We start from the raw sequence: 25,087 nt of genomic DNA, 5'->3' as shown, positions 1-25,087 counted from the left end.
TCTCTCAGACTGACCGCTGTCCTGGATCTGACCTTCCAGAACACCCACCCGATATTTTCTCTCATCTGGGAGTGCGTGGTCACTTTCCTGTGGAACACGGAGGCCGCCTGTCCCATCCAGATCACCACGGAAACGGAGCAGGTACGTGTGCCGTCAGGACCTCTCGGCGAGCTGCCCCGTCCGGCTTTGCACACACCCCTTCCCTCCCCTTCCTAATCTCACCAGCAGCACCATGGAGACACTGATCAGCTGCCTCCTGCACGCCCCCTTCCGGGAGTCGAGCTCGCAGCCAGGCATGTGCCCTGAGTGGGAACTGGACCGTGATCTCCTGGTTCATGGGTCAGCGCCCAACCAGTGAGCCACGCCAGGGGGCTGAAGGGTTGCTTTCTCTCTGGGGTTCCCGTCGGGAGGAGCACACTTGCAGGTTTGGGCGGCACTGTGTGTGCTGTGCCCTCCAGGACTGGGTCGAGTGTGTCTCTTCCCGCCTTGTTCACGCAGGCCTGTGCCATCAGGGACCCGAACAGTGGGTATGTGTTTGACCTCAACCCGCTGAACAGCTCCCAAGGCTACGTGGTCTCTGGCATCGGGAAGACCTTCCTGGTAAGAGTTCTGTGTGAATCCCAGTTTGCTTTGGAATGGGCAGTGGCTGCGGCCACCTGCAGCTGGTATACCTTACAGTAGGTGAGAGTGTATTTATAGTAGGTGAGGGTGTAAATTACAGTAGGTGAAAGTGCCCTTTACAGTAGTTGAGGGTGTATGTTACAGTAGGCAAGGGTTTGGGTTACAGCAGGCGAGAGTGTAGGTTACAATAGGTGAGGGTATAGTAGTTACAATAGGCAAGAGTGTAGTTACAGTGGGCGAGGGTATAACAATGGATGAGGGTGGAGTTACAGCGCATGAGCGTGTAGTTACAATAGGTAAGGGGGTAGTTACGATAGGTAAGGGTGTAGTTACAATGGGCGAGAGTGTACTTAGCTGCCTGTAAGAGTGTGAGAGGCAGACGGGAGCCTTGTTGAACCCTGTAGAGAACATTCTAGATAACATGAATCCCTACAGAACATGCTAGAAGTGAAGAGCCCCGATTACTTGGCGTTGCACCGACCATCCATTTCTGAAGTAGGAGATCCTGGTCTTTCAGAAACCCGCTTTTTGTCCGTAGTCAGTAATTTTGTATACGTTTCCACGCACACTTACCAGACAGAGGGCCGTCTTTCCTTCCCGTCTTCCCACCAGGGGCCTGCTCTCCTTCATTTTCATGGGATGATGTCACCGTCTTTAAGAAGTCTAGGGTTATCCCATCATGATGGCTTAATTAACATGTTAGCTGTCTGTCACTTCTCTAACATGATATAAAACACTGTGACACCAGGGCTCACATAGGTCCTCTGTTACATGTGGTCACTGTTATGGGGAATGCGCCTGAGCGTTTGGAGGTGCAGGGCCGTATAAACACGTGCTGAGCCTTGGAGGCATCTGTGGGCACTGCCACTGGCCTTGATCTTTGCCTGGGGTGCCGACGCCAGGACTCTTGCCCAAATGTGGGGCGGTGACCAAGCAGCGGGCATCCGCTTCCCAGCTGGGCCGGGGCAGGGTCTCAGGCTCTCCCCTGTGGCGAGGTGCGCAGCCTGAGGGTGTGGGTTTGGTTCTTACCGTCTGGCCTGCAGTTTAACGTGTGCGGCACGATGCCCGTCTGTGGGACCCTGGGCGGAAAGCCAGCTTCCGGCTGCGAGGCGGCGACCCAGACAGCAGATCTCAGCAACCTGAAGCCAGAGCGGCTGGTTGGACTCGAGAAGACCCTCCAGCTGTCCACGGAGGGTTTCATGACGCTGACCTACAAGGGCCCCTACTCCGACACCAAGGGTGAGCCCAGCGCCATGCTGTTGTGACCGAGCGTGTGCTGGCGGTTCTGTGACTGTCACCCTTTCCTTTCTGAGAGCGTCACGTCAGTGAGTCCCTGCGGTGTCTGAGTCCCCCCGCCTCCGGGCACACGGGCGCCACACTGACGTGCCCTCGTGCTCACCCAGGTCCCAACTAGAGAGGTGGCCGGACCCCTGCTGCCCATTTGCCCCTCCTCCCCGTGTCCTTCAACAGCTGTCCCTCTGATGCGGGATGTTGTCACTTTTTAAAAAAAATACATTTTTATGGATTTCAGAGAGGAAGGGAGAGGGAGAGAGAGATAGAAACATCAAAGAGGAGAGAGAATCATTGATTGGCTGCCTTCTGCACACCCCACAACCCGGGCATGTGCCCTGACGGAGTCGAACCGTGACCTCCTGGTTCATAGGTTGATGCTCAGCCACTGAGCCATGCCAGCCGACTCACTTTCCTTCTGTCTGTCTGTTTCACATACTGAAGCAGTGTTGGGTGACGATAATAAAAGTTACTTTTTTTGTTTCCTGAATTTCCTTTGTTTCCTCCTCTTATCCCACTCAGTCTTATTGCATCTTTACGTAGTTTTTTTTTAAAAAATATATTTTTATTTATTTCACAGAGGAAGGGAGAGGGAGAGATAGAAACATCAATGAAGAGAGAGAATCACTGATTGGCTGCCTCCTCCAAGCCCCCTACTGGGTGGGGGTTGAGCCCGCAACCTGGGCATGTGCCCTGGCCAGCATTAAACCTGGGACCCTTCAGTCCGCAGGCCAACACTCTGCACATACAGTTTTGCTGTGTGAAGTTTCTTAACGTTTTTACTCTTCTCTGCACTGTGTTGCACAGCAGGAACTTGGTATCAGAGTGCCAGCCCAGTTTGCAGGTGGTCGGGTCCCAGCCACGCCTCCTTTGTTGGGATGCTGAGTGCACGTGGCTGGTCGGTTCTCACTAGCCCGCGCCTCTCACCCTCATCGGTGTCACGCCCTCTGCTTAACCACCTCCTCACTTGATGGGGACAAGGGCCCGGACTGGCCTGTGCCCAGGGCAGAGCCAGCGGCTCCTTGGTGGGCAGAGCCAGGGTCAGGGTCCAGATCTTTTGATCCTCATCCTGGCTCTGTCCTCAAACGTCCTGGCTCTGAAACCATCGAGGCACGCTCTTGCCCACGCACCCCTTCTGGCCTTGATCCTTGCTGTTCCTCTGCCCTCAGTGCTCTTCCCTCAAGATGCCAGGTGGTTCACTTCCTCACCTTCCGGTATCGGCTCAGATTCACCTTCTCAGTGAGCCCGGCCACTGCCTTTAACACGGCCGCATTCCATGCCACCACCCCCGGGATTCTGTGCCCGTCCCTGCCTTTCCCTTCTTACACTTCTCACTCCCGGCCTGTCCTGGGCTGCGTGTAATTTGCTTATTTTCAGGGCCACCAGATGGGAGTGGGAGCTCCGTTTTTTTCACTCCTGTGTGTAATGGGAACTTAGTAAATGTTTTTGATTAAATCGATAGAGGAGAGTTACGTTGTTTTCTGTTTTTATTGGTAAACAGTTGTTGCATTTGTATATTTTCTGGAATATAGGGTAGAGCAAAAGTAGGTTTTACAGTTGTTTGTATGTGAAATAATACAATCTGTATATATAAAAGCCTAAGTGACTGGCCAGGAGCTATGACGTGCACTGACCACCAGGGGGCAGACACTCAACGCAAGAGCTGCCGAGCTACGGTGACTTGGCAGCTGTGGTTCTTGGGTGACGCACCCGGAACCGGAAAGGAGGGAGCCCGATTCTGGGGTGCGTCACCTGAGAACCATCCTCTTGCAATCCGGGACCCTTTGGGGGATGTCAGAGGGCCAGTTTTGGCGCGATCCCCACAGGCCAGGCTGAGGGACCCCACCGGTGCATGAATCTGTGCACTGGGCCTCCACTAATAAATAATTGTACAAGAATAAACTCTTTTTGTGTACTTGCACCCATAGACCTGCTTTTGCCCTGCCCTGTATGAGGCCAAGACACTAGGTTCACATACTAGCATAACCCCATCTGTACGTAGGTCACTGTCGCCATGAATGTGGCCACTCAGGTTCCTCTCAGGCCCCTTGAAACACCTGGCGCTGTGACATCACTGTTTCCGAGGTGGCCTCGGGGCTGTTCCAGCGGAAGGGCTGTTGGAGCGGTGCTGTGATTGCTGCTGTTTCTTACAGTCCGTACTTCTTGTTCCCCAGCGTCTGGTAATTCTTTTATCATCCGCTTTGTTTGCAATGACGACGAGTACCCAGGAACCGCCAAATTCCTGCATCAAGACATTGATGCTGGCCTGGGAATCCGAAAGACTTACATTGAGTTTGAAACAGCACTGGCCTGCGTGCCTTCTCCAGTGGATTGCCAGGTCACAGGTAAGGCCTGGGGGACCAGGAACTCAGAGGCCAGTCAAAAGTGTGTGTGCGCACGTGAGTGAGTAGGTGTGCATGTGAGTGTGTGTGCTTATGAGTGAGTGTGTGCATGGGTACATATGTGAACCTGCACGTGAGTGTGTGCATGTGTGCGTGTGTGTGCTTATGAATGTGTGCACGAGTGCATGTATGTACGTGCATGAGTGTGTGCATGTGTGCACATGAGTGTGTACGTGGCATGTTTTACTACAGGCAGCATGCCATGTGTATTTGCACATTTTCTTTGAATGATGCCTAGATTTGGAATCTTTCCCTTGAAGAGAATCTGGGATAATTAATGGTTTTAAGTTATATTTTGGGATCAGAATTACATGCCTGAGAACAGAGAAGAAAACTTGGGGAAAAATAAAATACACTGTCAGAGCTTCTTATTTGAGGAAGGAGATTAAGAAGAGGACCAGGTTGCGTAAGGGGGACCCAAGACCGAGCAGTGTCCCGGGACCCTGCCCTGTACTCTCTGGTTGGCCTCCGCACGGCGGCTGTGAGGGTCAGAGTGGGGCTGCGTTTCTGCAGGAGCCGCCTCGCTGCTGCTGCTGCTGCTTTTTTGATCCTCACCTGAGGGTATTTTCCATTGATTATTAGGAGAGTGGGAGGGAGGGAAGAAGGCAGAGAGAGAGGGGGGAACATCGATGTGAGAGGGACACATCAATTGGTTGCCTCCTGCATGCTTCTCGGCCAGGGCCAGATCATACCTGCAACCCAGGTACGTGCCCTTGACTGGGAATCGTACCCACAACCCTTCAGTGTGCCGCCGGCATTCTAACCACTGGGAACACCAGCCAGGCCCCCTCCTCTCTGTCATGAGTGCCAGGGGTGCAGCGTGGGTTTCCTCTGGGTAGGAGGGCCGCACTCACAGCCGACGAGAAGGCCCTGCTGCCCTGCGTGTCCCTGATGTTTCAGACCTGGCCGGGAACGAGTACGACCTGAGTGGCCTGAGCAGCGTCCGGAAGCCCTGGATTGCTGTGGACCCCTCGCCGGATGGACAAAAGAGAACTTTCTACCTGAGCGTGTGCACGCCCCTCCCGTACATCCCTGGGTGCCGAGGTGAGTGTGGAGCATTTGACTCCAGTTCCACCTGCCTTCCCCCTCCCCCACTCCCCACCCAAGCGAATCCCCGGCTCTTCCAGGCAACGCAGTGGGGTCGTGCCTGGTGTCCGAGGAGGACAGCTGGAACCTGGGCGTGGTGCAGATCAGCCCTCAAGCTGCAGCCAACGGGTCCCTGAGCCTCGTCTACGTCAATGGTGACAAGTGCGGGAACCAGCGCTTTTCCACCAGGATAACGCTGGAGTGTGCCCAGACGTCGGTGAGTGTGCTCAGATGTTGGTGAGTATGCTCAGATGTCGGTGTGTGTGCACAGACATTGGTGTGTGTGCTCAGATGTCGGTGTGTATGGCCCAGACGTCGGTGAGTGTGCCCAGATGTCGGTGAGTGTGCTCAGATGTCGGTGTGTGTGCACAGATGTCGGTGTGTGTGCTCAGATGTCGGTGTGTGTGCACAGATGTCGGTGTGTGTGCACAGACGTCGGTGAGTGTGCCCAGACATCAGTGTGTGTGTGCGACAAGCAGTGCATCTCGTGTGTCGGCCCCATTCCCTAGGTCCCTCCCATCTCTGAATCTTCTGAGTCACAACTTGTCCGGGTTCTCACGGGTCCAGGCCTTTGATGGGGTTCTTTGGAGCGTGCTCTTCCCCAGGGCCCACGTGATTGACAAGTGCCATGGATTTCTCCCGGAGGTGAAACGCTGGCTCTTCATCGTGGCTGTCATTTCACTTTATTTTCCTTGTTGCAGGGCTCGCCCACGTTCCAGCTGCTGAATGACTGTGAGTACGTGTTCGTCTGGAGGACGGTGGAAGCCTGCCCGGTGGTCAGAGCGGAAGGTAGGCCTGGCTCGCCGACAGCGTGAGGGCAGCAGGGGCCACGCCCTGCCCTTGCCCAGATGGGAGACCCTGCGGTCACGGGCACGGGTGTGGCCGTGGAACACGCGTCGGTGGCGGAGAGTTCTCTTTTCCAGCATCACTTCGGGGGTTTCTGTTCTCACTACAGTTGACATGCCCTGCTGTGTTAGTGCAGGTGTGCAGGGTAGTCATTAGGATGAACAGATATCTTTTTTTTAAACATAATTTTTATTGATTTCAGAGAGAAAGGGAGAGGGAGAGAGAGAGAAGCATCAATGATGAGAGGGAATCATGGATCGGCTGCCTCCTGTACGCCCCCCTCTGGGGATCGAGCTGCAACCGTAACTCGAACCGTGACCTCCTGGTTCATAGGTCGATGCTCAGCCACTGAGCCCCGCGGCCGGCTGCACAGACAGTATCTTACCCGGGAGTTACGTTACTCCAGTTTGCTGCCGACCTGACCCGCGGTGTTTTCCTCAGGTGCCTGGGCTGCTGGCTGCTGGCGTCTCACACTGAGCACATCATATGGGGCGTTTATTGTTGTCTGATGAAGTGGATCCTCATCATGTGCCCTAGGCTCTCCTAGGAAGTTGTTTGCCAGGCAGTTCTCGTCATGTATCTATGGAAACAAAGCGAAGTGGCGGGGCCGTGTGTGTGACGCCCATTTTAAGGCGGCAGTTGTCTGGTGGAAGGAGGGTAACTTTCTGCCGCACGTGCGCGTGGCTCCGTTGTCCGAGCGACTCCTGCCGTGTGCTTGCAGGAGACAACTGTGAGGTGCGAGACCCCAGGCACGGCCACCTGTACGACCTGAAGCCCCTCGCCCTGAACGACAGCGTGGTGAACGCCGGGGAGTACACCTACTACTTCCGGGTCTGCGGGAAGCTCTCCTCCAACGTCTGCTCCACCGATGACAAGTCCAAGGTGATCTCGTCCTGTCAGGAGAAGCGCGGCCCGCTGGGATTCCACAAAGTGGCAGGTACCGGGGCTTTCTCTGCTCTCGCCGCAAGCACAGCCTGGGGGCTGCGGTCGAAGGTGCCAGGCTGGGGAGCGCATCTCCTTGGGCAGGAGGACGGCTGCTGGGTGCCCCTCCGAGTGGTGTCTGCTTGCTGGTTTTCTTAGCCAGAGTGTGCTCTGACGGAGCCGTTAGACATTCATTTCTTTCATATTTAGCAATGCCAGTTATGGATCCTAAGACCTTGCCTTTTTATCTTATTTATTTTTTTTAAAATATGTTTTTATTGACTTCAGAGAGCAAGTGAGAGAGAGAGAGAGAAACATCAATGATGAGAGAATCATTGATCGGCTGCCTCCTGCATGCCCCCTCCTGGGGATCGAGCCCGCAACCCAGGCATGTGCCCTTGACCAGAATTGAACACAGGACCCTTCAGTCTGCAGGCCGACGCTCTATCTACTGAGCCACACCAGCGCAGGCAGACTTGTTTCTTTTCTCTATTGCAACAGTGGGGCCGCTGAACCAGCCAGGGGTGTTCTGAGGTAGTACTTTCTAGAATCGAATCGGGACCCGTTTAGTAAAGGGTTTGGTTCTGAAGCTCACAGGCAGGCTGTGGGTCACCAGGCCGTCTCAGCCGGGGTGAGCGATAATACGTTGAAGGACATTTAAAGAAGAAGTCCAAGGAGCGGCTGTGTGTGTGGCGGCCGCCAGGGCCGCTCGGAGGTGTGACTGCTGTTTGCTGGCCGGGCTGAGGAATGTCTGGCTCGTCCAATGGTCAGGCGAGGCCGCTGCAGCCCTGGGCCGGGAAGCCTGGCTCTGTGCCTCCTGCTGTGACGTGGCAGGAGCAGGTGCATGGCCGTGGCCGGCACGGCGGTCGCCTGTGGCTCGGGTGCGTGAGGCAGCGGGTGTGTCGTGGTCAGCGTGGCACCTGGCACGATCCTCGTTAACCAGCCGCCTCTCCCACAGGCCTCCTCACGCAGAAGCTGACTTACGAGAACGGGCTGCTGAAGATGAACTACACTGGGGGGGACACTTGCCATAAGGTGTATCAGCGCTCGACGACCATCTTCTTCTACTGCGACCGCAGCACCCAGAAGGTGAGCGGGAGCCCGTGGGGAGGTCTCCGCGGCGGGCGCCCTCGCGGCTCCGCTCAGACAGGCAGCGTGCCCCCTCACAGCTGCGCTGAGCTGAGTGGGACCCTGTTACGGGGCCCGTTGAAACCGTGATGGATTTGAGTGGATTTCAGGGAACAGAGTCCTCCCTGACCACTTCACCCTTAAAACTCAAAGCATAAGCGAACGGGAGGTTCCTGTGTCACGAGAGCGTGTCTGTCCCTCTGCAGCCCGTGTTCCTCCAGGAGACCTCCGACTGCTCCTACCTGTTCGAGTGGCGCACACAGTACGCCTGCCGCCCTTTCGACGTGACAGAATGCTCCTTCAAGTGAGTCCCGGCCTGGGGCGTGCTTCTCCGACGGTCGGAAGCGTGGCTACGTGAATCGCTTTTTATAAAAAGAAAAAGAAATGAGTCTCTCTCTGTCCTTGACTCACTTCCTTTTTGCATCGCCTTCTCTGCTTTGATTTAGCTTTCCTCCTTCCGGTGCTTTGGGTAGTGTAGGCACGACTCCTAGTGCGGTTCCCACCCCTCCTCCTGGTCTCTGATGGGGCGCGGAGCTCCCACCAGCGTGCCAACCAGCTTCCCACTGACAGTGGCTGTCATGTGCCTTCTCTGTGGCCTGAGCTTAGAGAGCACCCACTTCTCGGGCTTGGTGTTTGGAGGTTCTTGTTAATATATAATTAAAAAATACATATTTTTTTATTGACTTCACGGAGGAAGGGAGAGAGAAAGAGGTAGAAACATCAGTGATGAGAAAGAATCATTGATTGGCCGCCTCCTGCACACCCCCTACTGGGGGAGTGAGCCTGCAACCAAGGCACGTGCCCTTGACTGGAATCGAACCCAGGACTCTTCAGTCCGCAGGCCGATGCTCTGTCCACTGGGCCACACCAGCCGGGGCTGGTTTTGTTGAACTATGTCTTTGTGAATCTGAGTTGTCGCTGACCTGACCGTGGGGGTGTGGTCCAGCCCTGTCCTTGGGGAAGAGCCGACTCCTGGACAGCGTACCAACCTCTCAGGTGGACACAGCTGACCCTGACTTCCTCCCTGCAGAGACGGGGCCGGCAACAACTTCGACCTCTCGTCCCTGTCGCGGTACAGTGACAACTGGGAGGCCGTCACCAGCACCGGGGCCACCGAGCACTACCTCATCAATGTCTGCAAGTCCCTGGCCCCGCAGCCCGGCGCGGGTGAGGACGGGGCGCGGGCGAGGACGGGGCGCGGGCGAGGACGGGCGGGGCTGGTCAGTGTGGGGCGAGGAGCACGGGCTGCTGGGCGCCGTCCTCCCTGGGACACGAGGCTTCGGCCAAGCAGCACAGGAGGATTATTCAGGCTCTCGGTGACCGGTCCCTGGGGGGGTGGGGGGCCAGGATAAACTGGCGCCCCAGGCTCTGCAGGGGACATTAGGGCCCTTTGGAACATGAGGGGGTGGAGGTAACGGCAGCGGCAGGTGGTTCCCGCAGGGAGGGGAGGAGTGGCGCGGAGAAGGCGTGCGGCTGTCTAGAGAGCGGCGTGGCGGGGGCCTTTCTTCCGAGGCAGGAGCCAGCCCGCCCGGACCTGAGTGCTGGCCGTCGGCTGTGCGTGTGGGGCCAGGAGCGGGCTGCCCTCACCCTTGGCGTTTACGTGGCCCCGCCCACGCCGGCGGCCCAGCGCCAAGGCTCTGGTTCCTCCTAAGACAGTGGTTTGCATGAGGCCACGGCCCCTTCCCCTTGCTCTGTGCCGGGCAGGTGGGCGACACCGTGGTCGTAACCCACGGAGTGGGGCCCGTTCTTTCTCCAGGGCCGACGGCGCAGGCGTTTGGGGCCTGGCAAGTGGCTTTGTTCTTGGTGCCTCTTGTTTAAAGACAACACGCGAGTGTAGGGCATGGACGTGTCCCTGTGGCCTCGTCTAGGTACTTGAGCTTCCCCGTTTCTGAGGCTCAGAGGAGTTCAGGCTGTCACACCGTGGACCCGCCCGCACCCCGAGCCTTTCCCAGTCGCTCCGGTCAAACAGCGTTTACACGAGCGAAGACTCGGCATCACTGTTGTCTGGTTGATGTGAAAGAAGGAGGTTATTTTAGGGTGACGTTAGGTGCAGTCTGAGCGTGCCTGACCTCATTGCCAGGAGTTAAATTCCAGATGGAAAAGGCCCGGAGGTGACCCCTGTATCTCCCGCTGCAGAGCCGTGCCCTCCGGAAGCCGCCGCGTGCCTGCTGAACGGCTCCAAGCCCGTGAACCTGGGCAGGGTGCGGGACGGCCCCCAGCAGAAGGACGGTGTCACGGTCCTCAAGTACGTGGATGGCGACTTGTGTCCTGACCGGATCCGGAAGAAGTCGACCACCATCCGCTTCACCTGCAGCGAGAACCACGTGGTAAGTGACTCGGCGTCCTCAGCCCTGGCCGCGGCGCCGGGGCCAGCCAGGGTGGAGGTCGGGGAGACGGCGTCTGCCTTCCCCGGAGGCGTGAGTGTCGGGGCTCAGGCGGCAGGCGTGGCCGTGGGTGAGGCAGCATCACACCGACCCTGTGGTCCTGGGCACTTCTCCGGCTCCACACACACCAGGCCTGGCCGCTCTGGCTTCACAGTTCTTTGGGTTGAAGTTTCACTCAGATCCCCAGAGACTGTAGGGAACCGACACTTGGCAGCGTGCCTTGGGCTCGTGGCGGTGACCTGGGTTAGTGGCCGGTCGGCCGGAGCTGGTCAAGGCAGCACCTCCCCTTCCCACCCAGGGACTCGGCTCCCTCCTTAACCACACTGAGCTGCTCACCCGGTGCTGCCGGGAGCCCTGCGGGCAGGGGAGGGGTTGCGTGGGGGTGGGGAGGGCCTGGCCATGCCCGGAGGTGTGGCCCCGGGCAGATCTGAGCATGCGTGTGGTGGACGGGGGTTGAGATGTGGAGCAGGCTTGGCAGTGTGTGGAGGGTGCAGGGAATTCACGGCGACTCCTCTGTCTTGTTCCTGGTCACAGGCTCTAGTTCACTTGCTGTTTAGAACATTATCCCTTATTTGCTCGTGGGGGCAGCCCCCTGGGCATCATTGTCCGCCCTGACTCCCCCTCACCCTGTGGGGAACCTTTAGGCCCCGAGTGGGTCTCCCTCACCCTGTGTGTGCGAAGCCCCCATTGTCTCTCAGGAGCAGACCTGACTCTCTGCTCTTCCTAAATCGGTGCGTTTCTTAGTGGGGGACAGTCTCGTGCTGCAGGGAGGGCCCACCCCCTGCCCCCCGCCCCCCGCCCCCACCCCTCGTCCCCCGCCTCTGCCAGGCACACGATTCCAAACATAGACGTGCCCATCAGCAGCCTCTGTCCCGCCCTAGAACGCCAGGCCCATGTTCATCAGCGCCGTGGAGGACTGCGAGTTCACCTTCGCCTGGCCCACCCCGGCCGCCTGCCCTGCGCGGAGCAATGTGCACGGCGACTGCAAAGTCACCAACCCCGCCACCGGTGAGACGTCACCAGCCCCACCTCAGGGAGGGACCCGCCAGTCACCGGGGCCCACGGTCGCCTGTGCGTGGGCACAGGGGCGGTGGGCCCCGCGCCGCGCCAGCCCGAGGCGGCTGTGACTGGTGGCAGCTCGCCTGTGGCGGAGTTGGTGACGGTCTCGACCCTTGACAGGACACCTGTTCGACCTGAACTCGCTGGGTGGCAGAGATGGACACACGGCCGCGTACAGCGAGAAGGGACTCGTCTTCATCAGCATCTGCGGGGAGAACGAGAACTGCGCCCCCGGCGTGGGTGAGTGCCGCCCCCACGGTCTCGCCCCGAGGCCGTCCCAGCCTCCGTCCCTCCAGCCGAGGGCCGAGGACACGCGAAGGCCACACGCCCTCTCCTGCCGCGGCTGCTGGCGGTGCGCGGCCGCGTGATGGGATAGTGCCTGTGTGGCATCTGCTCAGACCGTATCGGACCCTCAGAATCACGGTGTCAGCGTGAGCTTGAAAGCCTGCATTTGCGGAAGAGCTCATAGGAAACTGGCTGTGTGCGTCCATGACCGTGTTTCTCCCCTCCCCCCTCCTGGCGCAGGGGCCTGCTTCGGGCAGACCAGGATCAGCGTGGGCAAGGCCAGCAAGAGGCTCACCTACGCGGACCAGGTCCTGCAGCTGGTGTATGAGGACGGCTCCCCCTGTCCCTCCAAGTCCGGCCTGAGGTACAAGAGCGTCATCAGCTTTGTGTGCAGGCCCGAGGCCGGGCCCACCAACAGGCCCATGCTCATCTCCCTGGAAAAACGGACGTGCACGCTCTTCTTCTCCTGGCACACGCCGCTGGCCTGCGAGCAGGTGGTGAGTCCGGGCTGCACGTGGACCTGAGAAAGGAAGGCCGGGGGCCCCGAGGTCCTCCCAGCAGGTGCCTGGGTCTCTCGTCCACTCCTAGGGTCCCAGTGACTATCGGTGCCACGTGCTCAGTCTTCTATAACCAGCGTTTGGGGCGATGAATCCACCCTTTGTGCTTGCTTTGGTGGTGGTGAAGCTTTTAAATTCGTGTGGGTGACATAATGAGGACTAGGAATTGTGCTGCCGACTCCAGCGGTCTCCCTCTCTCGCAGACGGAATGTTCCGTGAAGAATGGCAGCTCCATCATTGACCTGTCCCCCCTCATCCACCAAACGGGGGGCTACGAGGCGTATGACGAGAGTGAGGACGACGCCTCCGACACCAACCCCGACTATTATATCAACATCTGCCAGCCACTGAACCCCGTGCACGGGCTGGCGTGTCCCGCTGGAGCCGCCGTGTGCAAGGTGCCCGTGGACGGAGCCCCCATAGTAAGTGCGGTAATCCAGGGGGGAGCCACGCCTGCAAGGTTTTTGACCACACGCCTGTGCGCGTGCTGCTTGCGTTCCCCGGAGAGGTCCTCCAGCAGAAGGCGTGGAGCCCACCTGGCCGTGTTCTGGGAGCATGGGGAGGAGCAGTGCGGGGTGCTGCGTCAGGCCCCCCGCCGATGAGGGTGGCCGGTCTCTGAGCTGTGGACGGAGGTGTGAACACGTGTAGCCACAGGCTTGTGTGCCACGGTGCCGGGGTCCAACCCCAGCGGGTCCAGGGGTCCCCAAAGGTGTGGACGGAGTCGGCGAAGAAGGAAGGACACGGAGACAGTGTTCAGTTGATCAGCAGCCTAGCCAGGATCTCTAGCCAGGATCTCCTGCCAAGTTCTGGTCTGGATCTCCAGCGAAGTTCTGGTTTGGATCTCCAGCCAGGTTCTGTCCGAGATCTCCAGCCAGGTTCAGTCACCAGGTTCTAGTCAGGTTCTCTTGGCAATTTCTGTAGTCAGGTTCAGTCCAGGATCTTTTGCCATGTTCTCTCCAGCGACGTTCTTCTGTCTCCAGGCTCCGTGTAGGTTCTGTCTTCTGAATTCTCTTCTAAACTCTGTCTTCTTGGCTCTCTTCTAAATTCTGTGTTCTGAGTTCTGTGTCTTGCTGTCTTGTTACATCTGTATTTATACCAGTTGATTCAATCCTATCAACCTCTATTACAAAGGTTAGGGCGTTTCTTATCTCTATTCCAGGGAGTAAAGATTATGTAGCTTAAGCATGATTGTTCATAGTTAAAGTGATTAATTACCCACCTGGCACTTAGTTGAGGGGTTTTATTCCCTCCCTAACTTCAGGGGAAAATCCCTACCTGGGGAAACAACCTTTCTCGGAGAGGTGACCTTGGTTAAAACACAGCGCCAAGAAGGTGAGCAAAACATATTAAGAACCGTATGCCATATATGCCAGGTCCCTTGAAACAGCAAGGATGGACCGGCTCCCGGCAAATTCCCCCTTTTTTATTTTTTAAAAGTAGGCATTAAAAAGAAAAACCTCAAATGCTCTCTTATATCCATTTTAAGAGTAGGATTGGCGCTTTCTGCTATTATCTGAGTCCTGATCTATCACCCCAGGGAGAGCTTGCCAATCCTGCACTTTCCCGGGGTGGAAAGGCTGCAGTGGGGTTAAGGATAAGGCTCCTTGGGCCTACCTTTTCCCATGCCATTACATTTACCTTTCCTTCCTCAGAAAAGCATGGACATACTTCTTGTATAAAACGTTCTGTCTGACTGGGAGTAACCTTAATTCCTCTGCTAGCAAGCATATATGTTAAAAGATCAATACAGAGTCTTTTTTCTTTAGACTCAGTATGGCACATCTTCTTAATCTAAAGATCAATACAGAGTCTTCTTTCTTTGGACTCAGTATGGCACATCTTCTCAATCTAAGGATCAATACAGAGTCTTCTTTCTTTGGACTCAGTATGGCACATCTTCTCAATCTAAGGATCAATACAGAGTCTTCTTTCTTTGGACTCAGTATGGCACATCTTCTCAATCTAAGTTCTGTACTATCCACCTTCTTACCCTACTTATCCTCTATAGGGGGGGTCTGCAGTACCCTGGTGGAGTCCTATCCGTCCCGAGTGTGGGGGTTCTCAATGGGGGGGGGGGGGGCTTACCCAGGGGAATCCTGTTCCAGGGATTCCCAAAGGTGTGGACGGAGTCGGCGAAGACTATCCACCCTCTTCCTACGGTGGAGTCCTATCCGTCCCGAGTGCGGGGCGCTTACCTAGGGGTCCCTGTTCGGGCGCCAGATGCTGGGGTCCAGCCTCAGCGGGTCCAGGGGTTCCCAAAGGTGTGGACAGAGTCGGCGAAGACTATCCACCTCTTCCTATGGTGGAGTCCTATCCATCCTGAGAGTGGGGCTTACCCAGGGGTCCCTGTTCGGGCGCCAGATGCCGGGGTCCAACCCCAGCGGGTCCAGGGGTCCCCAAAGGTGTAGACGGAGTCGGCGAAGAAGGGAGGACACGGAGACAGTGTTCAGTTGATCAGCAGCCTAGCCAAGTTCTGGTCTCGATCTCCAGAGAGGTTCTGCTTCGGATCTCCAGCCAGGTTCTGTGGCCATGTTCCCTTGCTAGGTTCTCCAGCCAGGTTCTGTCCATGTTCTCCAGCCAGGTTCAGTCACCAGGTTCTAGTCAGGTTCTCTTGCCAATTTCTGTAGTCAGGTTCAGTCCAGGATCTTTTGCCGTGTTCTCTCCAGTGAAGTTCTTCTGTCTGTAGGTTCTGTGTAGGTTCTGTCTGTAGGTTCTCTCTTCTTAGTTCTGTCTCTTTCTGTCTTGTTACATCTAGGGGTCCCTGTTCGGGCGCCAGATGCCGGGGTTCAACCCCAGCAGGTCCAGGGGTCCCCAAAGGTGTGGACGGAGTCGGCGAAGAAGGAATGACACAGAGGCAGCGTTCAGTTGATCAGCATGGTTGGGTTCTCTTGCCTGGTTCTATTGCCAGGTTCTATAGGTTCTCCAGCCAGGTTCAGTCACCAGGTTCTAGTCAGGCTCTCCTGCCAATCTCTGCAGTCAGGTTCAGTCCAGGATCCCCTGCCATGCTCTCTCGCCAGGCTCCGCCTCCAGGCTCCGAGGCCAGTCCCTGTCCAGGATCCTCCGGCATGCTCTCGCCAGCAAAGTTCTTCTGTCTCTAGAGAACGTTCTGTGTAGGTTCTGTGCCTAGGCTCTGTCTCTCTTGGTCCTGTCTTCCAAGCCCTGTCTCCTAAGTTCTGTGTCGGAAGTTCTGTCTCTTGCTGTCTTGTTACATCTGTATTTATACCAGTTGATTCAATCCTATCAATCTCTATTACAAAGGTTAGGGCGTTTCTTATTTCCATTCCAGGGAGTAAAGATTATGTAGCTTAAGCATGATTGTTTGTAGTTAAAGTGATTAACTACCCGCCTGGCACTTAGTTAAGGAGTTTCATCCCCTCCCTTACTTCAGGGAAAAATCCCTACCTGGGGAAACAACCTTTCTCAGAGACCTTGGTTAAAACACAGCGCCAAGAAGGTGAGAAAACATATTAAGAACAGCATGCCATATATGCCAGGTCCCTTGAAACAGCAAGCATGGACTGGCTCCCGGCACCACGGGAGGAGTCGTGGGTGGAGAAACATTTACGTAAAGTGCAGGAACGAACTCGGCAGAGCTGGGTTTCTGTGGATGCACATCTTATGTCGTTAGCATTCTTCTGAAACGCAAGCGCTTTTTTAAAAAATAATATTTTTATTGATTTCAGAGAGGAAGGGAGAGGGAGAGGGGGAGAGAGAGAGAGAGAAGAGAGAGAGAGAGAGAGAGAGGGAAACATCAAAGATGAGAATCATGGATCGGCTGCCTCCTGCACGCTCCCTACTGGGGATCGAGCCCACAACCTGGGCATGTGGCCTGACTGTGACCTCCTGGCTCACAGGTTGGCGCCCAACCACTGAGCCACGCCAGCCGGGCCGAGCGCTTGCTTTAGTAAACCAGGGACAGTTAAGGGCTGATGCAGCTGTGCTGACAGCTACACGTTCTGCCTCAAAAGCTTTGGTTTTATACTCACGTTTTCAGTGTAGGTTTGCAGCCCCAGAACCTGTCTTCACGAGTTACATGCATGTTCTGTCAAACCCTGGGTAGGTGTGGTATTTAAAATGCACCTCAACAGTGGTGTTTCTCTGTGTTCTCTAAGTAGTCAGCTCTATTTCAGGGTCTCAGGTCCTCATGAAAGGTGAGTGTGTCTGCAGCATCAGGAGTGGGCAGGGGAGTTGCTCGAGGGGCTGGCAGAGCCGCTGCCCTGTGGGCGGGAGGGTGGGGTGAGCCAGGCCTCGGTGGGAGCCCGTGGGAGTCCTGCCCACAGTGTAGGTTGGGGTCCTCGCTGTGGGTCCCCTTCTGAGACGCCCCATCTGCTGTATTATTGCTCAGCTACCCTTTCTCGATTCTACAAACTAGCGATTTCTCTAATCGGAGAGGGTATTGCAGTGTTGTGGCCTGAACATGCCCCACAGTGATAAACAAAGTGTTACAGCTTCATTTACACACTCATTGTGCAACGCACACACTCACACACATTCTCTGTTACACACACATTCTCTATCACACACGCATTCTCTATCACACACACATTCTCTGTCACACACACATTCTCTGTCACACACACATTCTCTGTCACACACACATTCTCTATCACACACATTCTCTATCACACACACATTCTCTATCACACACACATTCTCTATCACACACATTCTCTATCACACACACATTCTCTATCACACACACATTCTCTGTCACACACGCATTCTCTATCACACACGCATTCTCTATCACACACGCATTCTGTCACACACATTCTCTATCACACACACACTATCACACACATTCTCTATCACACACACATTCTCTATCACACACACGTTATCACACACATTCTCTATCACACACACATTCTCTGTCACACACATTCTGTCACACACACAATCTCTATCACACACACATTCTCTATCACATACCCATTCTCTATCACACACATTCTCTATCACACACATTCTCTATCACACACACATTCTCTATCACACACACACTATGACACCCCCCCTTTATCACACACACACACACACACACACACACACACACACACACACGCTCTCCTGGTGCTCACCTGTCTTTCCTTCATGTGTTCATTTGCTTCAAAGTACCTACTGAGCAGCCCGGGTGCTGGTGCTGTGCTGAGCCGATGGTGAAGGTGGCGCGGAGCAGGGCTGTGCCCTCCCGGTGAGGGGCGGTCGCAGTGCAGTGCTGGGCGTGAGGGTCAGCGTGGGGCACGTACGGCGGTTCCCTCCTCCCACCGCCGGGTCCCAGAAGACCGTGCGATGTTCTCAGTGTGACGGAGAGGAACAGCCTGGACTCTCTGAACATTCCAGGGGTAGAAACGGAGCCGCTATTTCTAGCGGTGGGGTCAAAGCGCATGGCACCTGCATTTTCCGTGTGGCCGCTGAGTGTTGGGCCTGCCGAGTGAGCCGCTACCACAGGTTTCCTTAGACGCTGCTCATTTTCCAAACGGATGAGGAGTGAACGTGGCCATTTTGTACGAACCAGGGGGACAGCGACTGTCCTGAAATGCTGCCGCGTTTCTCTTCGTTTAGGACATTGGCCGAGTCTCGGGGCCTCCGATTCTCAATCCTGTGGCCAACGAGGTCTACCTGAACTTTGAGAGCAGCACCCCTTGCTCAGCGGACAGGAATTTCAACTACACCTCGCTGATCTCCTTCCACTGCAAGAGGGGCGTGAGCATGGTGAGTGCCCGCGCGCATGGCGGGTGTGCCCGTGCGCATGGCGGGTGTGCCCCGTGGGGACGGGGGCTGCAGTGTGCGGGAGAGGCTGAGCTGGGACCCGCGAGGCCTGTTTCAGAGCCAGGGTGCTGAGCTCACGGTCTCCCTTGGGTCCCATGTCCGGCTGGCATGCATCTGCCTAATTTAGTGAATGAATTCAGCACGAACCGGCCCACCCTGAGTTACAGGGCAGGTCGCACAGAAGGGCGTATTGTAACCTAAAAACACGAACAGCCCTGGTGCAGGAGCCATACTCAGCTCTGCCTCGCAACATGTGGAAGGTCATGACGCGTTTTTAACCGTGACGTTGGGGGCTGATTCCGGTTGGGAGTCTGGCAGGCTTTCGGCCGCTGTGATCACCTCGAATTCATAAGTTAGGAAAACAGGAGACCCCTGGATCAACACAGGTCCCACAAAGCCATACATTTGACTCCCAAGGCGGTTACTGATTCCTGTTCTGTGTGCATTTAACAAAGTGGCGTTTTGTTATAGAGCCTTTGCATATGCGTTTCTCTTGACCACCGCCCCCGTCCCCCAATAAGAGAGAAACTAATGATGGCCCCCATTTCTCTGTGGGTCAGAACCGCCAGGGACGTGCCTGTGCCCTAGTTCGGCAGCTGGTCCCTCCCGCCGCACAGCGTGCTTTTACCAACGAGGGCTCTCCCACTACATGTTGGTTCCAGTTTTCTCCCCCTGTGGTTTTTATCTTCAGTTGAAATGCTTTTTTCCATTTGAGTTTCTAGGAAAAAAAGATTCTCAGCAGAAACAAAAATAACATTCCCGACCAGTCGCGCATCTGCTCAGTGGCTGTTGCTGAGCGAGGGAGTAAAGACGGGATTGGAGCCGGCGCTGTGCGCGCTGGCCGGGGGTGTCGCCTCGTACATGTCCCGTGTCTAGAAGGGGGGGGGTGCTGCCTGGGAGCGCGTCCAAGTGCTGGCTCCCCTCCTCGTGGGGTCTGTTTCACACACGTCTCTGTTGTGACATGGAGGGCAGGTCACCCGGGGACCTGGTGGTCCGCAGCCAGCACCTGTTCCCCGGGGGGGGGGAGGGTGCCGCAGCCCCAGGGCCCAGTCTCGCCCCTTGCGGGGTTGCGAGCAGGGGGAGGCGCTGGGCCTAACCCACGAGCTTGTGCTCTACCCCACAGGGGACCCCGGAGCTGCTGCGGGTTAGCGACTGTGACTTCGTGTTCGAGTGGGAGACGCCGCTGGTCTGTCCGGACGAGGTGAGGACGGAGGGCTGCTCCCTGATGGACGAGCAGCTCGACTACAGCTTCAACCTGTCCAGCTTGTCCAAGAGCACCTTCAAGGTAACTGCCCGGCCCTCGCTTCTGCGTGGGCATGTGCCCTGAGGCGGGCATGGGGTGGCGCAGTTAGCCGCCGCCTGGGGACATGGACGGGCGGGCCTGTGGGGTCCTGGGGGCGTGGACGGGCCGGTCTGTGGGGTCCTGGGGCATCGATGGGTTGCCTGTGGGGTTCTGGGACGTGTGGCGAAGCAGCCACGCTGACATAGCTGTGCCCCTGGGTTGGAGCTCTCACTCTGTAGGGCCTGTGAGGATTCAGTGACCCTGTGGGGCCACGAGTGAGGGCCAGGTGGCTCGGGACGTGCTGGGGACCACGTACTGCAGGGGCAGGCCAGGCCTGGTGGCTGGCGGAGGCGTGTGGAGTGCCACGTTAGCCCAGCCGACTCTAGGAAAGAGGCGGCTTTCTCACTGGTCACAGAGGCGGGTGCAGGGCGATGGAGGCCCCGGACCGGGGCACCTTGGAGCTGGCGTGGGGCCCGTCTGCTCCAGTCGGTGTGACACGGACGGTTTTCTATGGCGATGAGGCCGTGGCCAGCTCAGGTTACTGGTCCTCCAGGCCTGTGATCTGGGTGTGACTGAGTCATGCAGCTGTGGGCCATGCCCAAGAGACCCGCGCCGCCCGGGGAGGGCATGCCCTGGACCCTGTAAGCAGAGATCTTGCCCAGGCCCTCCCAACTGGTGTGTAGTAGGTGGAGTCTGCAAAGGGCGGGCAAGCCAGGAAGGGAAGGTGCACGCTTAGGGAGCGCCCACTCTGCTCGTTAGCATAGGCCTCACCACCCCCGGGTCCCGGGGGGAGACGGGCTCCAGGAGTGGGCTGAGCGGCCTGAGGTCTCCCCGCTGCTCTCTGTCCCAGGCCCAGCTGCAGGCGAGGCCAGCAGGTGCTGCTCCAGGAGGCAGGAGAAAGAAGCAGGCTGGGCCGGGTGGGGAGGGTGGGGGGCCAGGAGGAGAAGCAGGCTGGCCTGGGTGGAGGGAGGTGGGGTTTTCCATGCCCCGGGGAGGTGCCCAGCGAGCAGGCAGAAGGTCGGGACTCAGAGCAGGGGGCGAGCCCGAGGCTGATGCACATGCGGGTGCAGCCCTGCCTCCTGTTTATGCTGCCTCCCGGCAGGGGCAGCCCGCTCACCGCCCCACGTGGTGTCCTCTATCCAGGTGACTCGAGACTCACGCACCTACAGCGTGGGCGTGTGCACGGCGGCCGCGGGCCTGGACGAGGGCGGCTGCAAGGACGGAGGCGTCTGCTTGCTCTCCGGGAGCAAGGGCGTGTCTTTCGGGCGGCTGGCGTCTATGAGGCTGGACTACAGACACCAGGACGAGGCCGTCATTTTAAGTTATGCCAACGGCGACACCTGCCCTCCAGGTAAGGCTTGGTGGCGGGGACATCTGCGTTCCCAGTAAAGGTGGCATTAGACCCGGCGGCGGGAGGAAACGGGAGGGAAGTGCTCCACTGTGAGCGCCGAGACGTGGATGGGACACGGGACGCCACGTCCCACAGCCCTGGGAGCGGAGCTCAGGCTGGAGACACTCAGGCCTGGGGGCTGCTGCCACACTGGGCGGGAGACCTGGGGTCCGAGGGGGTCCTCCATGGGCAGCTCTAGGCCATCCGTCATCGCACCGCAAAGCACAGTGCCGGCAACCTGGGTTATGCTGCTGTCCTTTCCAGAAACCGAGGAGGGCGACCCCTGTGTGTTCCCCTTCACTTTCAACGGGAAGAGCTACGAGGAGTGCGTGCTGGAGAACAGGGTGCGGCTGTGGTGCGCCACCACGGCCAACTATGACCGCGACCGCGAGTGGGGCTTCTGCAGGCAGTGTGAGTACCAGGCACCGTGAGGGGGCTCCTGCAGGCAGTGTGAGTACCAGGCACCGTGAGGGGGCTCCTGCAGGCAGTGTGAGTACCAGGCACCGTGAGTGGGGCTCCTGCAGGCAGTGTGAGTACCACGGACCGCGACTAGGGATCCTGCAGGCAGTGTGAGTACCAGGGACCGTGAGGGGGCTCCTGTAGGCAGTGTGAGTACCAGGGACCGTGAGGGGGCTCCTGTAGGCAGTGTGAGTACCAGGGACCGTGAGGGGGCTCCTGCAGGCAGTGTGAGTACCAGGGACTGTGAGGGGGCTCCTGTAGGCAGTGTGAGTACCAGGGACCGTGAGGGGGCTCCTGTAGGCAGTGTGAGTACCAGGCACCGTGAGTGGGGCTCCTGCAGGCAGTGTGAGTACCACGGACCGCGACTAGGGATCCTGCAGGCAGTGTGAGTACCAGGCACCGTGAGTGGGGCTCCTGCAGGCAGTGTGAGTACCACGGACCGCGACTAGGGATCCTGCAGGCAGTGTGAGTACCAGGGACCGTGAGGGGGCTCCTGTAGGCAGTGTGAGTACCAGGGACCGTGAGGGGGCTCCTGTAGGCAGTGTGAGTACCAGGGACCGTGAGGGGGCTCCTGCAGGCAGTGTGAGTACCAGGGACCGTGAGGGGGCTCCTGCAGGCAGTGTGAGTACCAGGCACCGTGAGTGGGGCTCCTGCAGGCAGTGTGAGTACCACGGACCGCGACTAGGGATCCTGCAGGCAGTGTGAGTACCAGGCACCGTGAGTGGGGCTCCTGCAGGCAGTGTGAGTACCACGGACCGCGACTAGGGATCCTGCAGGCAGTGTGAGTACCAGGGACCGTGAGGGGGCTCCTGTAGGCAGTGTGAGTACCAGGGACCGTGAGGGGGCTCCTGCAGGCAGTGTGAGTACCAGGCACCGTGAGTGGGGCTCCTGCAGGCAGTGTGAGTACCAGGGACCGTGAGGGGGCTCCTGCAGGCAGTGTGAGTACCACGGACCGCGACTAGGGATCCTGCAGGCAGTGTGAGTACGGTGTGGACACAGCCAGCTGATGGTGCACGGGGGCGGTCAGCCGGGCGGTCAGTGGGGCTCACCCACCAGCTCCAGAGGCTGAGACCCACAGCAGTGCCCAGCATGGTGGGCATGTTCCTGCCTCAGCGAAGTGACCGCTTGTCACGGGCCTGCAGGGTGGCAGGTGAGTGACCGGAAAGTCTCCGTAGACTTTCTGCCATGTGACAGGCCGGCCGGGAGGGCCGAGCAGGGAGCCCGACGCTGCGCCCTGCCTCCTGCGAGGTTCACGGGAGTCCCCCTGGTGTGGCGCAGTCTGACGGGCGTTCCCAGGAGAAACATGGCAGGAATGACAATCCTGTAGCCCCGGGACAGAGTGGGGTCTGAGGAGTGTAAGCGTTCGCTCTGCGAGGCCGGCTGCTGCTTTGCTGTGGGCTCACTGTGTGGGCGCCCCCGGGCTGTGGGTGACACGGACATGCTCAGGTCCTGCGGGCTCTTAGGGTGTTATCATTGGCGCTAAGACGAGCTGGGCCCTGCCCTTGGGGAGTGGCGCTAGTGGCAGGGATGTTACAACAGTGAGAGACACGGTCTGGTAGAGATGAGACATGTGTGAAACAGCACCATCTGCGGGGGCAGCGTGGGGTGGGGCGGGCCGGGGGCAGCGTGGGGGGGTTGGGAGGAAGCATGGGGGGCCAGGGGAAGCATCAGGGCCCAGGGGAAGCGTTGGGAGCATGGGGGGCTGGGGGCAGCGTGGGGGGGTTGGGGGCAGTGTAGTCGGGGGCGGGGGCAGCGTGGGGGGCGGGGGCAGTTTGAGGACAGCGTGAGACACGGCCGTGTGTAGTCTGATGGTCTCCCCGCTGCTCCCCAGCCAACAGCCACCGGACGTCCGCTATCATCTTTAAGTGCGATGAGGAAGCCGATATTGGGAGGCCACAGGTCTTCAGTGAGACGCGTGGGTGCGAGGTGACCTTTGAGTGGAAAACCAAAGTGGTCTGTCCCCCGAAGAAGATGGAGTGCAAGTTCATCCAGGGGCACAAGACCTACGACCTGCGGCTGCTGTCCTCCCTCACCGGGTCCTGGTTCTTCGACCACGAGGGGACCTCGTGAGTACCCCGCCCTCGCCAGCCGAGCCGACCTGGGCGGGAGCGGGCCGTCTTTGTTTGAAGCTGTGTTAGCTGCACGCAGGTGCTGTGGGCACCTTCACTGTCATGCTTGGCCTTTACTTTTTCAATTTTTTTGAAACACATTTTTTAAATTGATTTCAGAGAGGAAGAGAGAGGGAGAGAAAGAGAAACATCAATGATGAGAGCCTTAACTGGTTTGGCTTAGTGGATAGAGCATCGGCCTGTGGATTGAAGGGTCCCAGGTTTGATTCCAGTCAAGGGTACATGCCCAGTTTGCCGGTTCGATCCCCAGTAGGGGGTGTGCAAGAGGCAGCCGATCAATGATTCTCGCTCATCATTGATGTTTCTATCTCTCCCTCTCCCTTCCTCTCTGAACTCAATAAGAATATAAAATACATTTTAAAAAAAGAAAGGAAGACCTGTGCATTAAAAAAAAAGAAAGAAAGAAACATCAATGATGAGAGAGAATCATTGATCAGCTGCCTCCTTCTCGTCCCCTATTGGGGATTGAGCCCGCAACCCGGGCGTGTGCCCTTGATCGGAATCGAACCCAGGACCCTTCAGTCTGCAGGCTGATGCTCTATCCACTGAGCAACACCTGCTAGAGCAGGCGTGGCCTTTCCTGAGAGCCGCGGAGAGAGCTGCTCTGGTGAGTGGGGCCGAGGCTGACCGCCCTCTGGTTTCACAGGTACTACGTAAACTTGTGCCAGAAAATAAACAAGGGGCCCCTGGATTGCTCGGACAGGGCCAGCGTTTGCAAGAAGAGCGCCTCTGGGGAAGTGCAGGTGCTGGGGCTGGTGCACACGCAGAAGCTGGACGTCGTCGGTACGGCCGGGGCCTCGTGGCTCAGGCTGCGTGGATGGGAGGGGTGGGGGGAGTTCTCCGGTGCCCGGGAGGGTCGGTGAGACTTCGGGTGGAACTCGCAGGCACTATTCCCAGGACCATGTCTCAGGCCTCCTGGAACTCCTGGGGCGGTAAGGGAGGGGCTGCCGGCACAGTGCTGAGCGCGGCTGTTAATTGAGGTCCTGCTCCGTGCGCTCTCCCGCCTCCGGGTTTGGTGTTTCTGACACACACACGGAGGCCACGACTAGTCCTGAAACTGGTGAGCAGGAGGCTGGGGTCGGACCCAGCTCTCTGTGTGAGCAGCGGGGCCAGGAGGCCCTCACCGGGCGGCCCAGGTGCCGATGACCCGGCGATGAGTTTCCAGGAAGCCCAGCATTCTTTCTGTCCTGGTCCCTAGTGCAGATTTGGATTCCTGACTTGGAAGGTTTTCACGCTATGTGAGATCGAACGGCTTTTCCATCACTGTGTGTTTCAGACGATAAAATCATCGTGACGTATTCAAAAGGCGACGCGTGTGGTGAAAACAAGACTGCGTCTGCTGTCATAGAACTGACCTGTGCGAAGACCGTGGGCAGGCCCGCCTTCAGGAGGTGAGGGCGGGGCGGGGCGTGGGGCGTGGCGGGGGCGCCCACAGCGTTCTCTCTGGTTTTCCCGGCGTGTGGCTGTGTGAGCAGG

At 57.8% G+C, this 25,087-nt stretch overlaps 1 protein-coding gene across 5 annotated transcripts in view; it reads left to right on the top strand.

Annotated features, from left to right (window-relative positions):
* Nucleotides 1-25,087, top strand: part of IGF2R (insulin like growth factor 2 receptor) — a 96,239-nt gene that overhangs the window by 61,738 nt on the left and 9,414 nt on the right. For all 5 annotated transcript variants that reach the window (XM_059699903.1, XM_059699902.1, XM_059699901.1 and 2 more), the window contains exons 20-42: nt 40-141; nt 499-600; nt 1,665-1,860; nt 4,086-4,256; nt 5,214-5,357; nt 5,441-5,616; nt 6,101-6,188; nt 6,967-7,182; nt 8,125-8,255; nt 8,501-8,598; nt 9,325-9,461; nt 10,431-10,621; nt 11,560-11,686; nt 11,858-11,977; nt 12,263-12,519; nt 12,783-13,001; nt 18,145-18,294; nt 19,475-19,636; nt 20,777-20,984; nt 21,288-21,434; nt 23,314-23,548; nt 24,258-24,394; nt 24,888-25,002. In XM_059699903.1, coding sequence (XP_059555886.1) covers nt 40-141; nt 499-600; nt 1,665-1,860; nt 4,086-4,256; nt 5,214-5,357; nt 5,441-5,616; nt 6,101-6,188; nt 6,967-7,182; nt 8,125-8,255; nt 8,501-8,598; nt 9,325-9,461; nt 10,431-10,621; nt 11,560-11,686; nt 11,858-11,977; nt 12,263-12,519; nt 12,783-13,001; nt 18,145-18,294; nt 19,475-19,636; nt 20,777-20,984; nt 21,288-21,434; nt 23,314-23,548; nt 24,258-24,394; nt 24,888-25,002 — 3,629 coding nt within the window. The remainder of the gene's footprint in view (nt 1-39; nt 142-498; nt 601-1,664; nt 1,861-4,085; nt 4,257-5,213; nt 5,358-5,440; nt 5,617-6,100; nt 6,189-6,966; nt 7,183-8,124; nt 8,256-8,500; nt 8,599-9,324; nt 9,462-10,430; nt 10,622-11,559; nt 11,687-11,857; nt 11,978-12,262; nt 12,520-12,782; nt 13,002-18,144; nt 18,295-19,474; nt 19,637-20,776; nt 20,985-21,287; nt 21,435-23,313; nt 23,549-24,257; nt 24,395-24,887; nt 25,003-25,087) is intronic.

Source organism: Myotis daubentonii, chromosome 6 (assembly GCF_963259705.1).
Source record: "Myotis daubentonii chromosome 6, mMyoDau2.1, whole genome shotgun sequence".
Taxonomy (NCBI): Eukaryota; Metazoa; Chordata; class Mammalia; order Chiroptera; family Vespertilionidae; genus Myotis; species Myotis daubentonii.
This window is presented reverse-complemented; position numbering and strand designations above follow the sequence as displayed.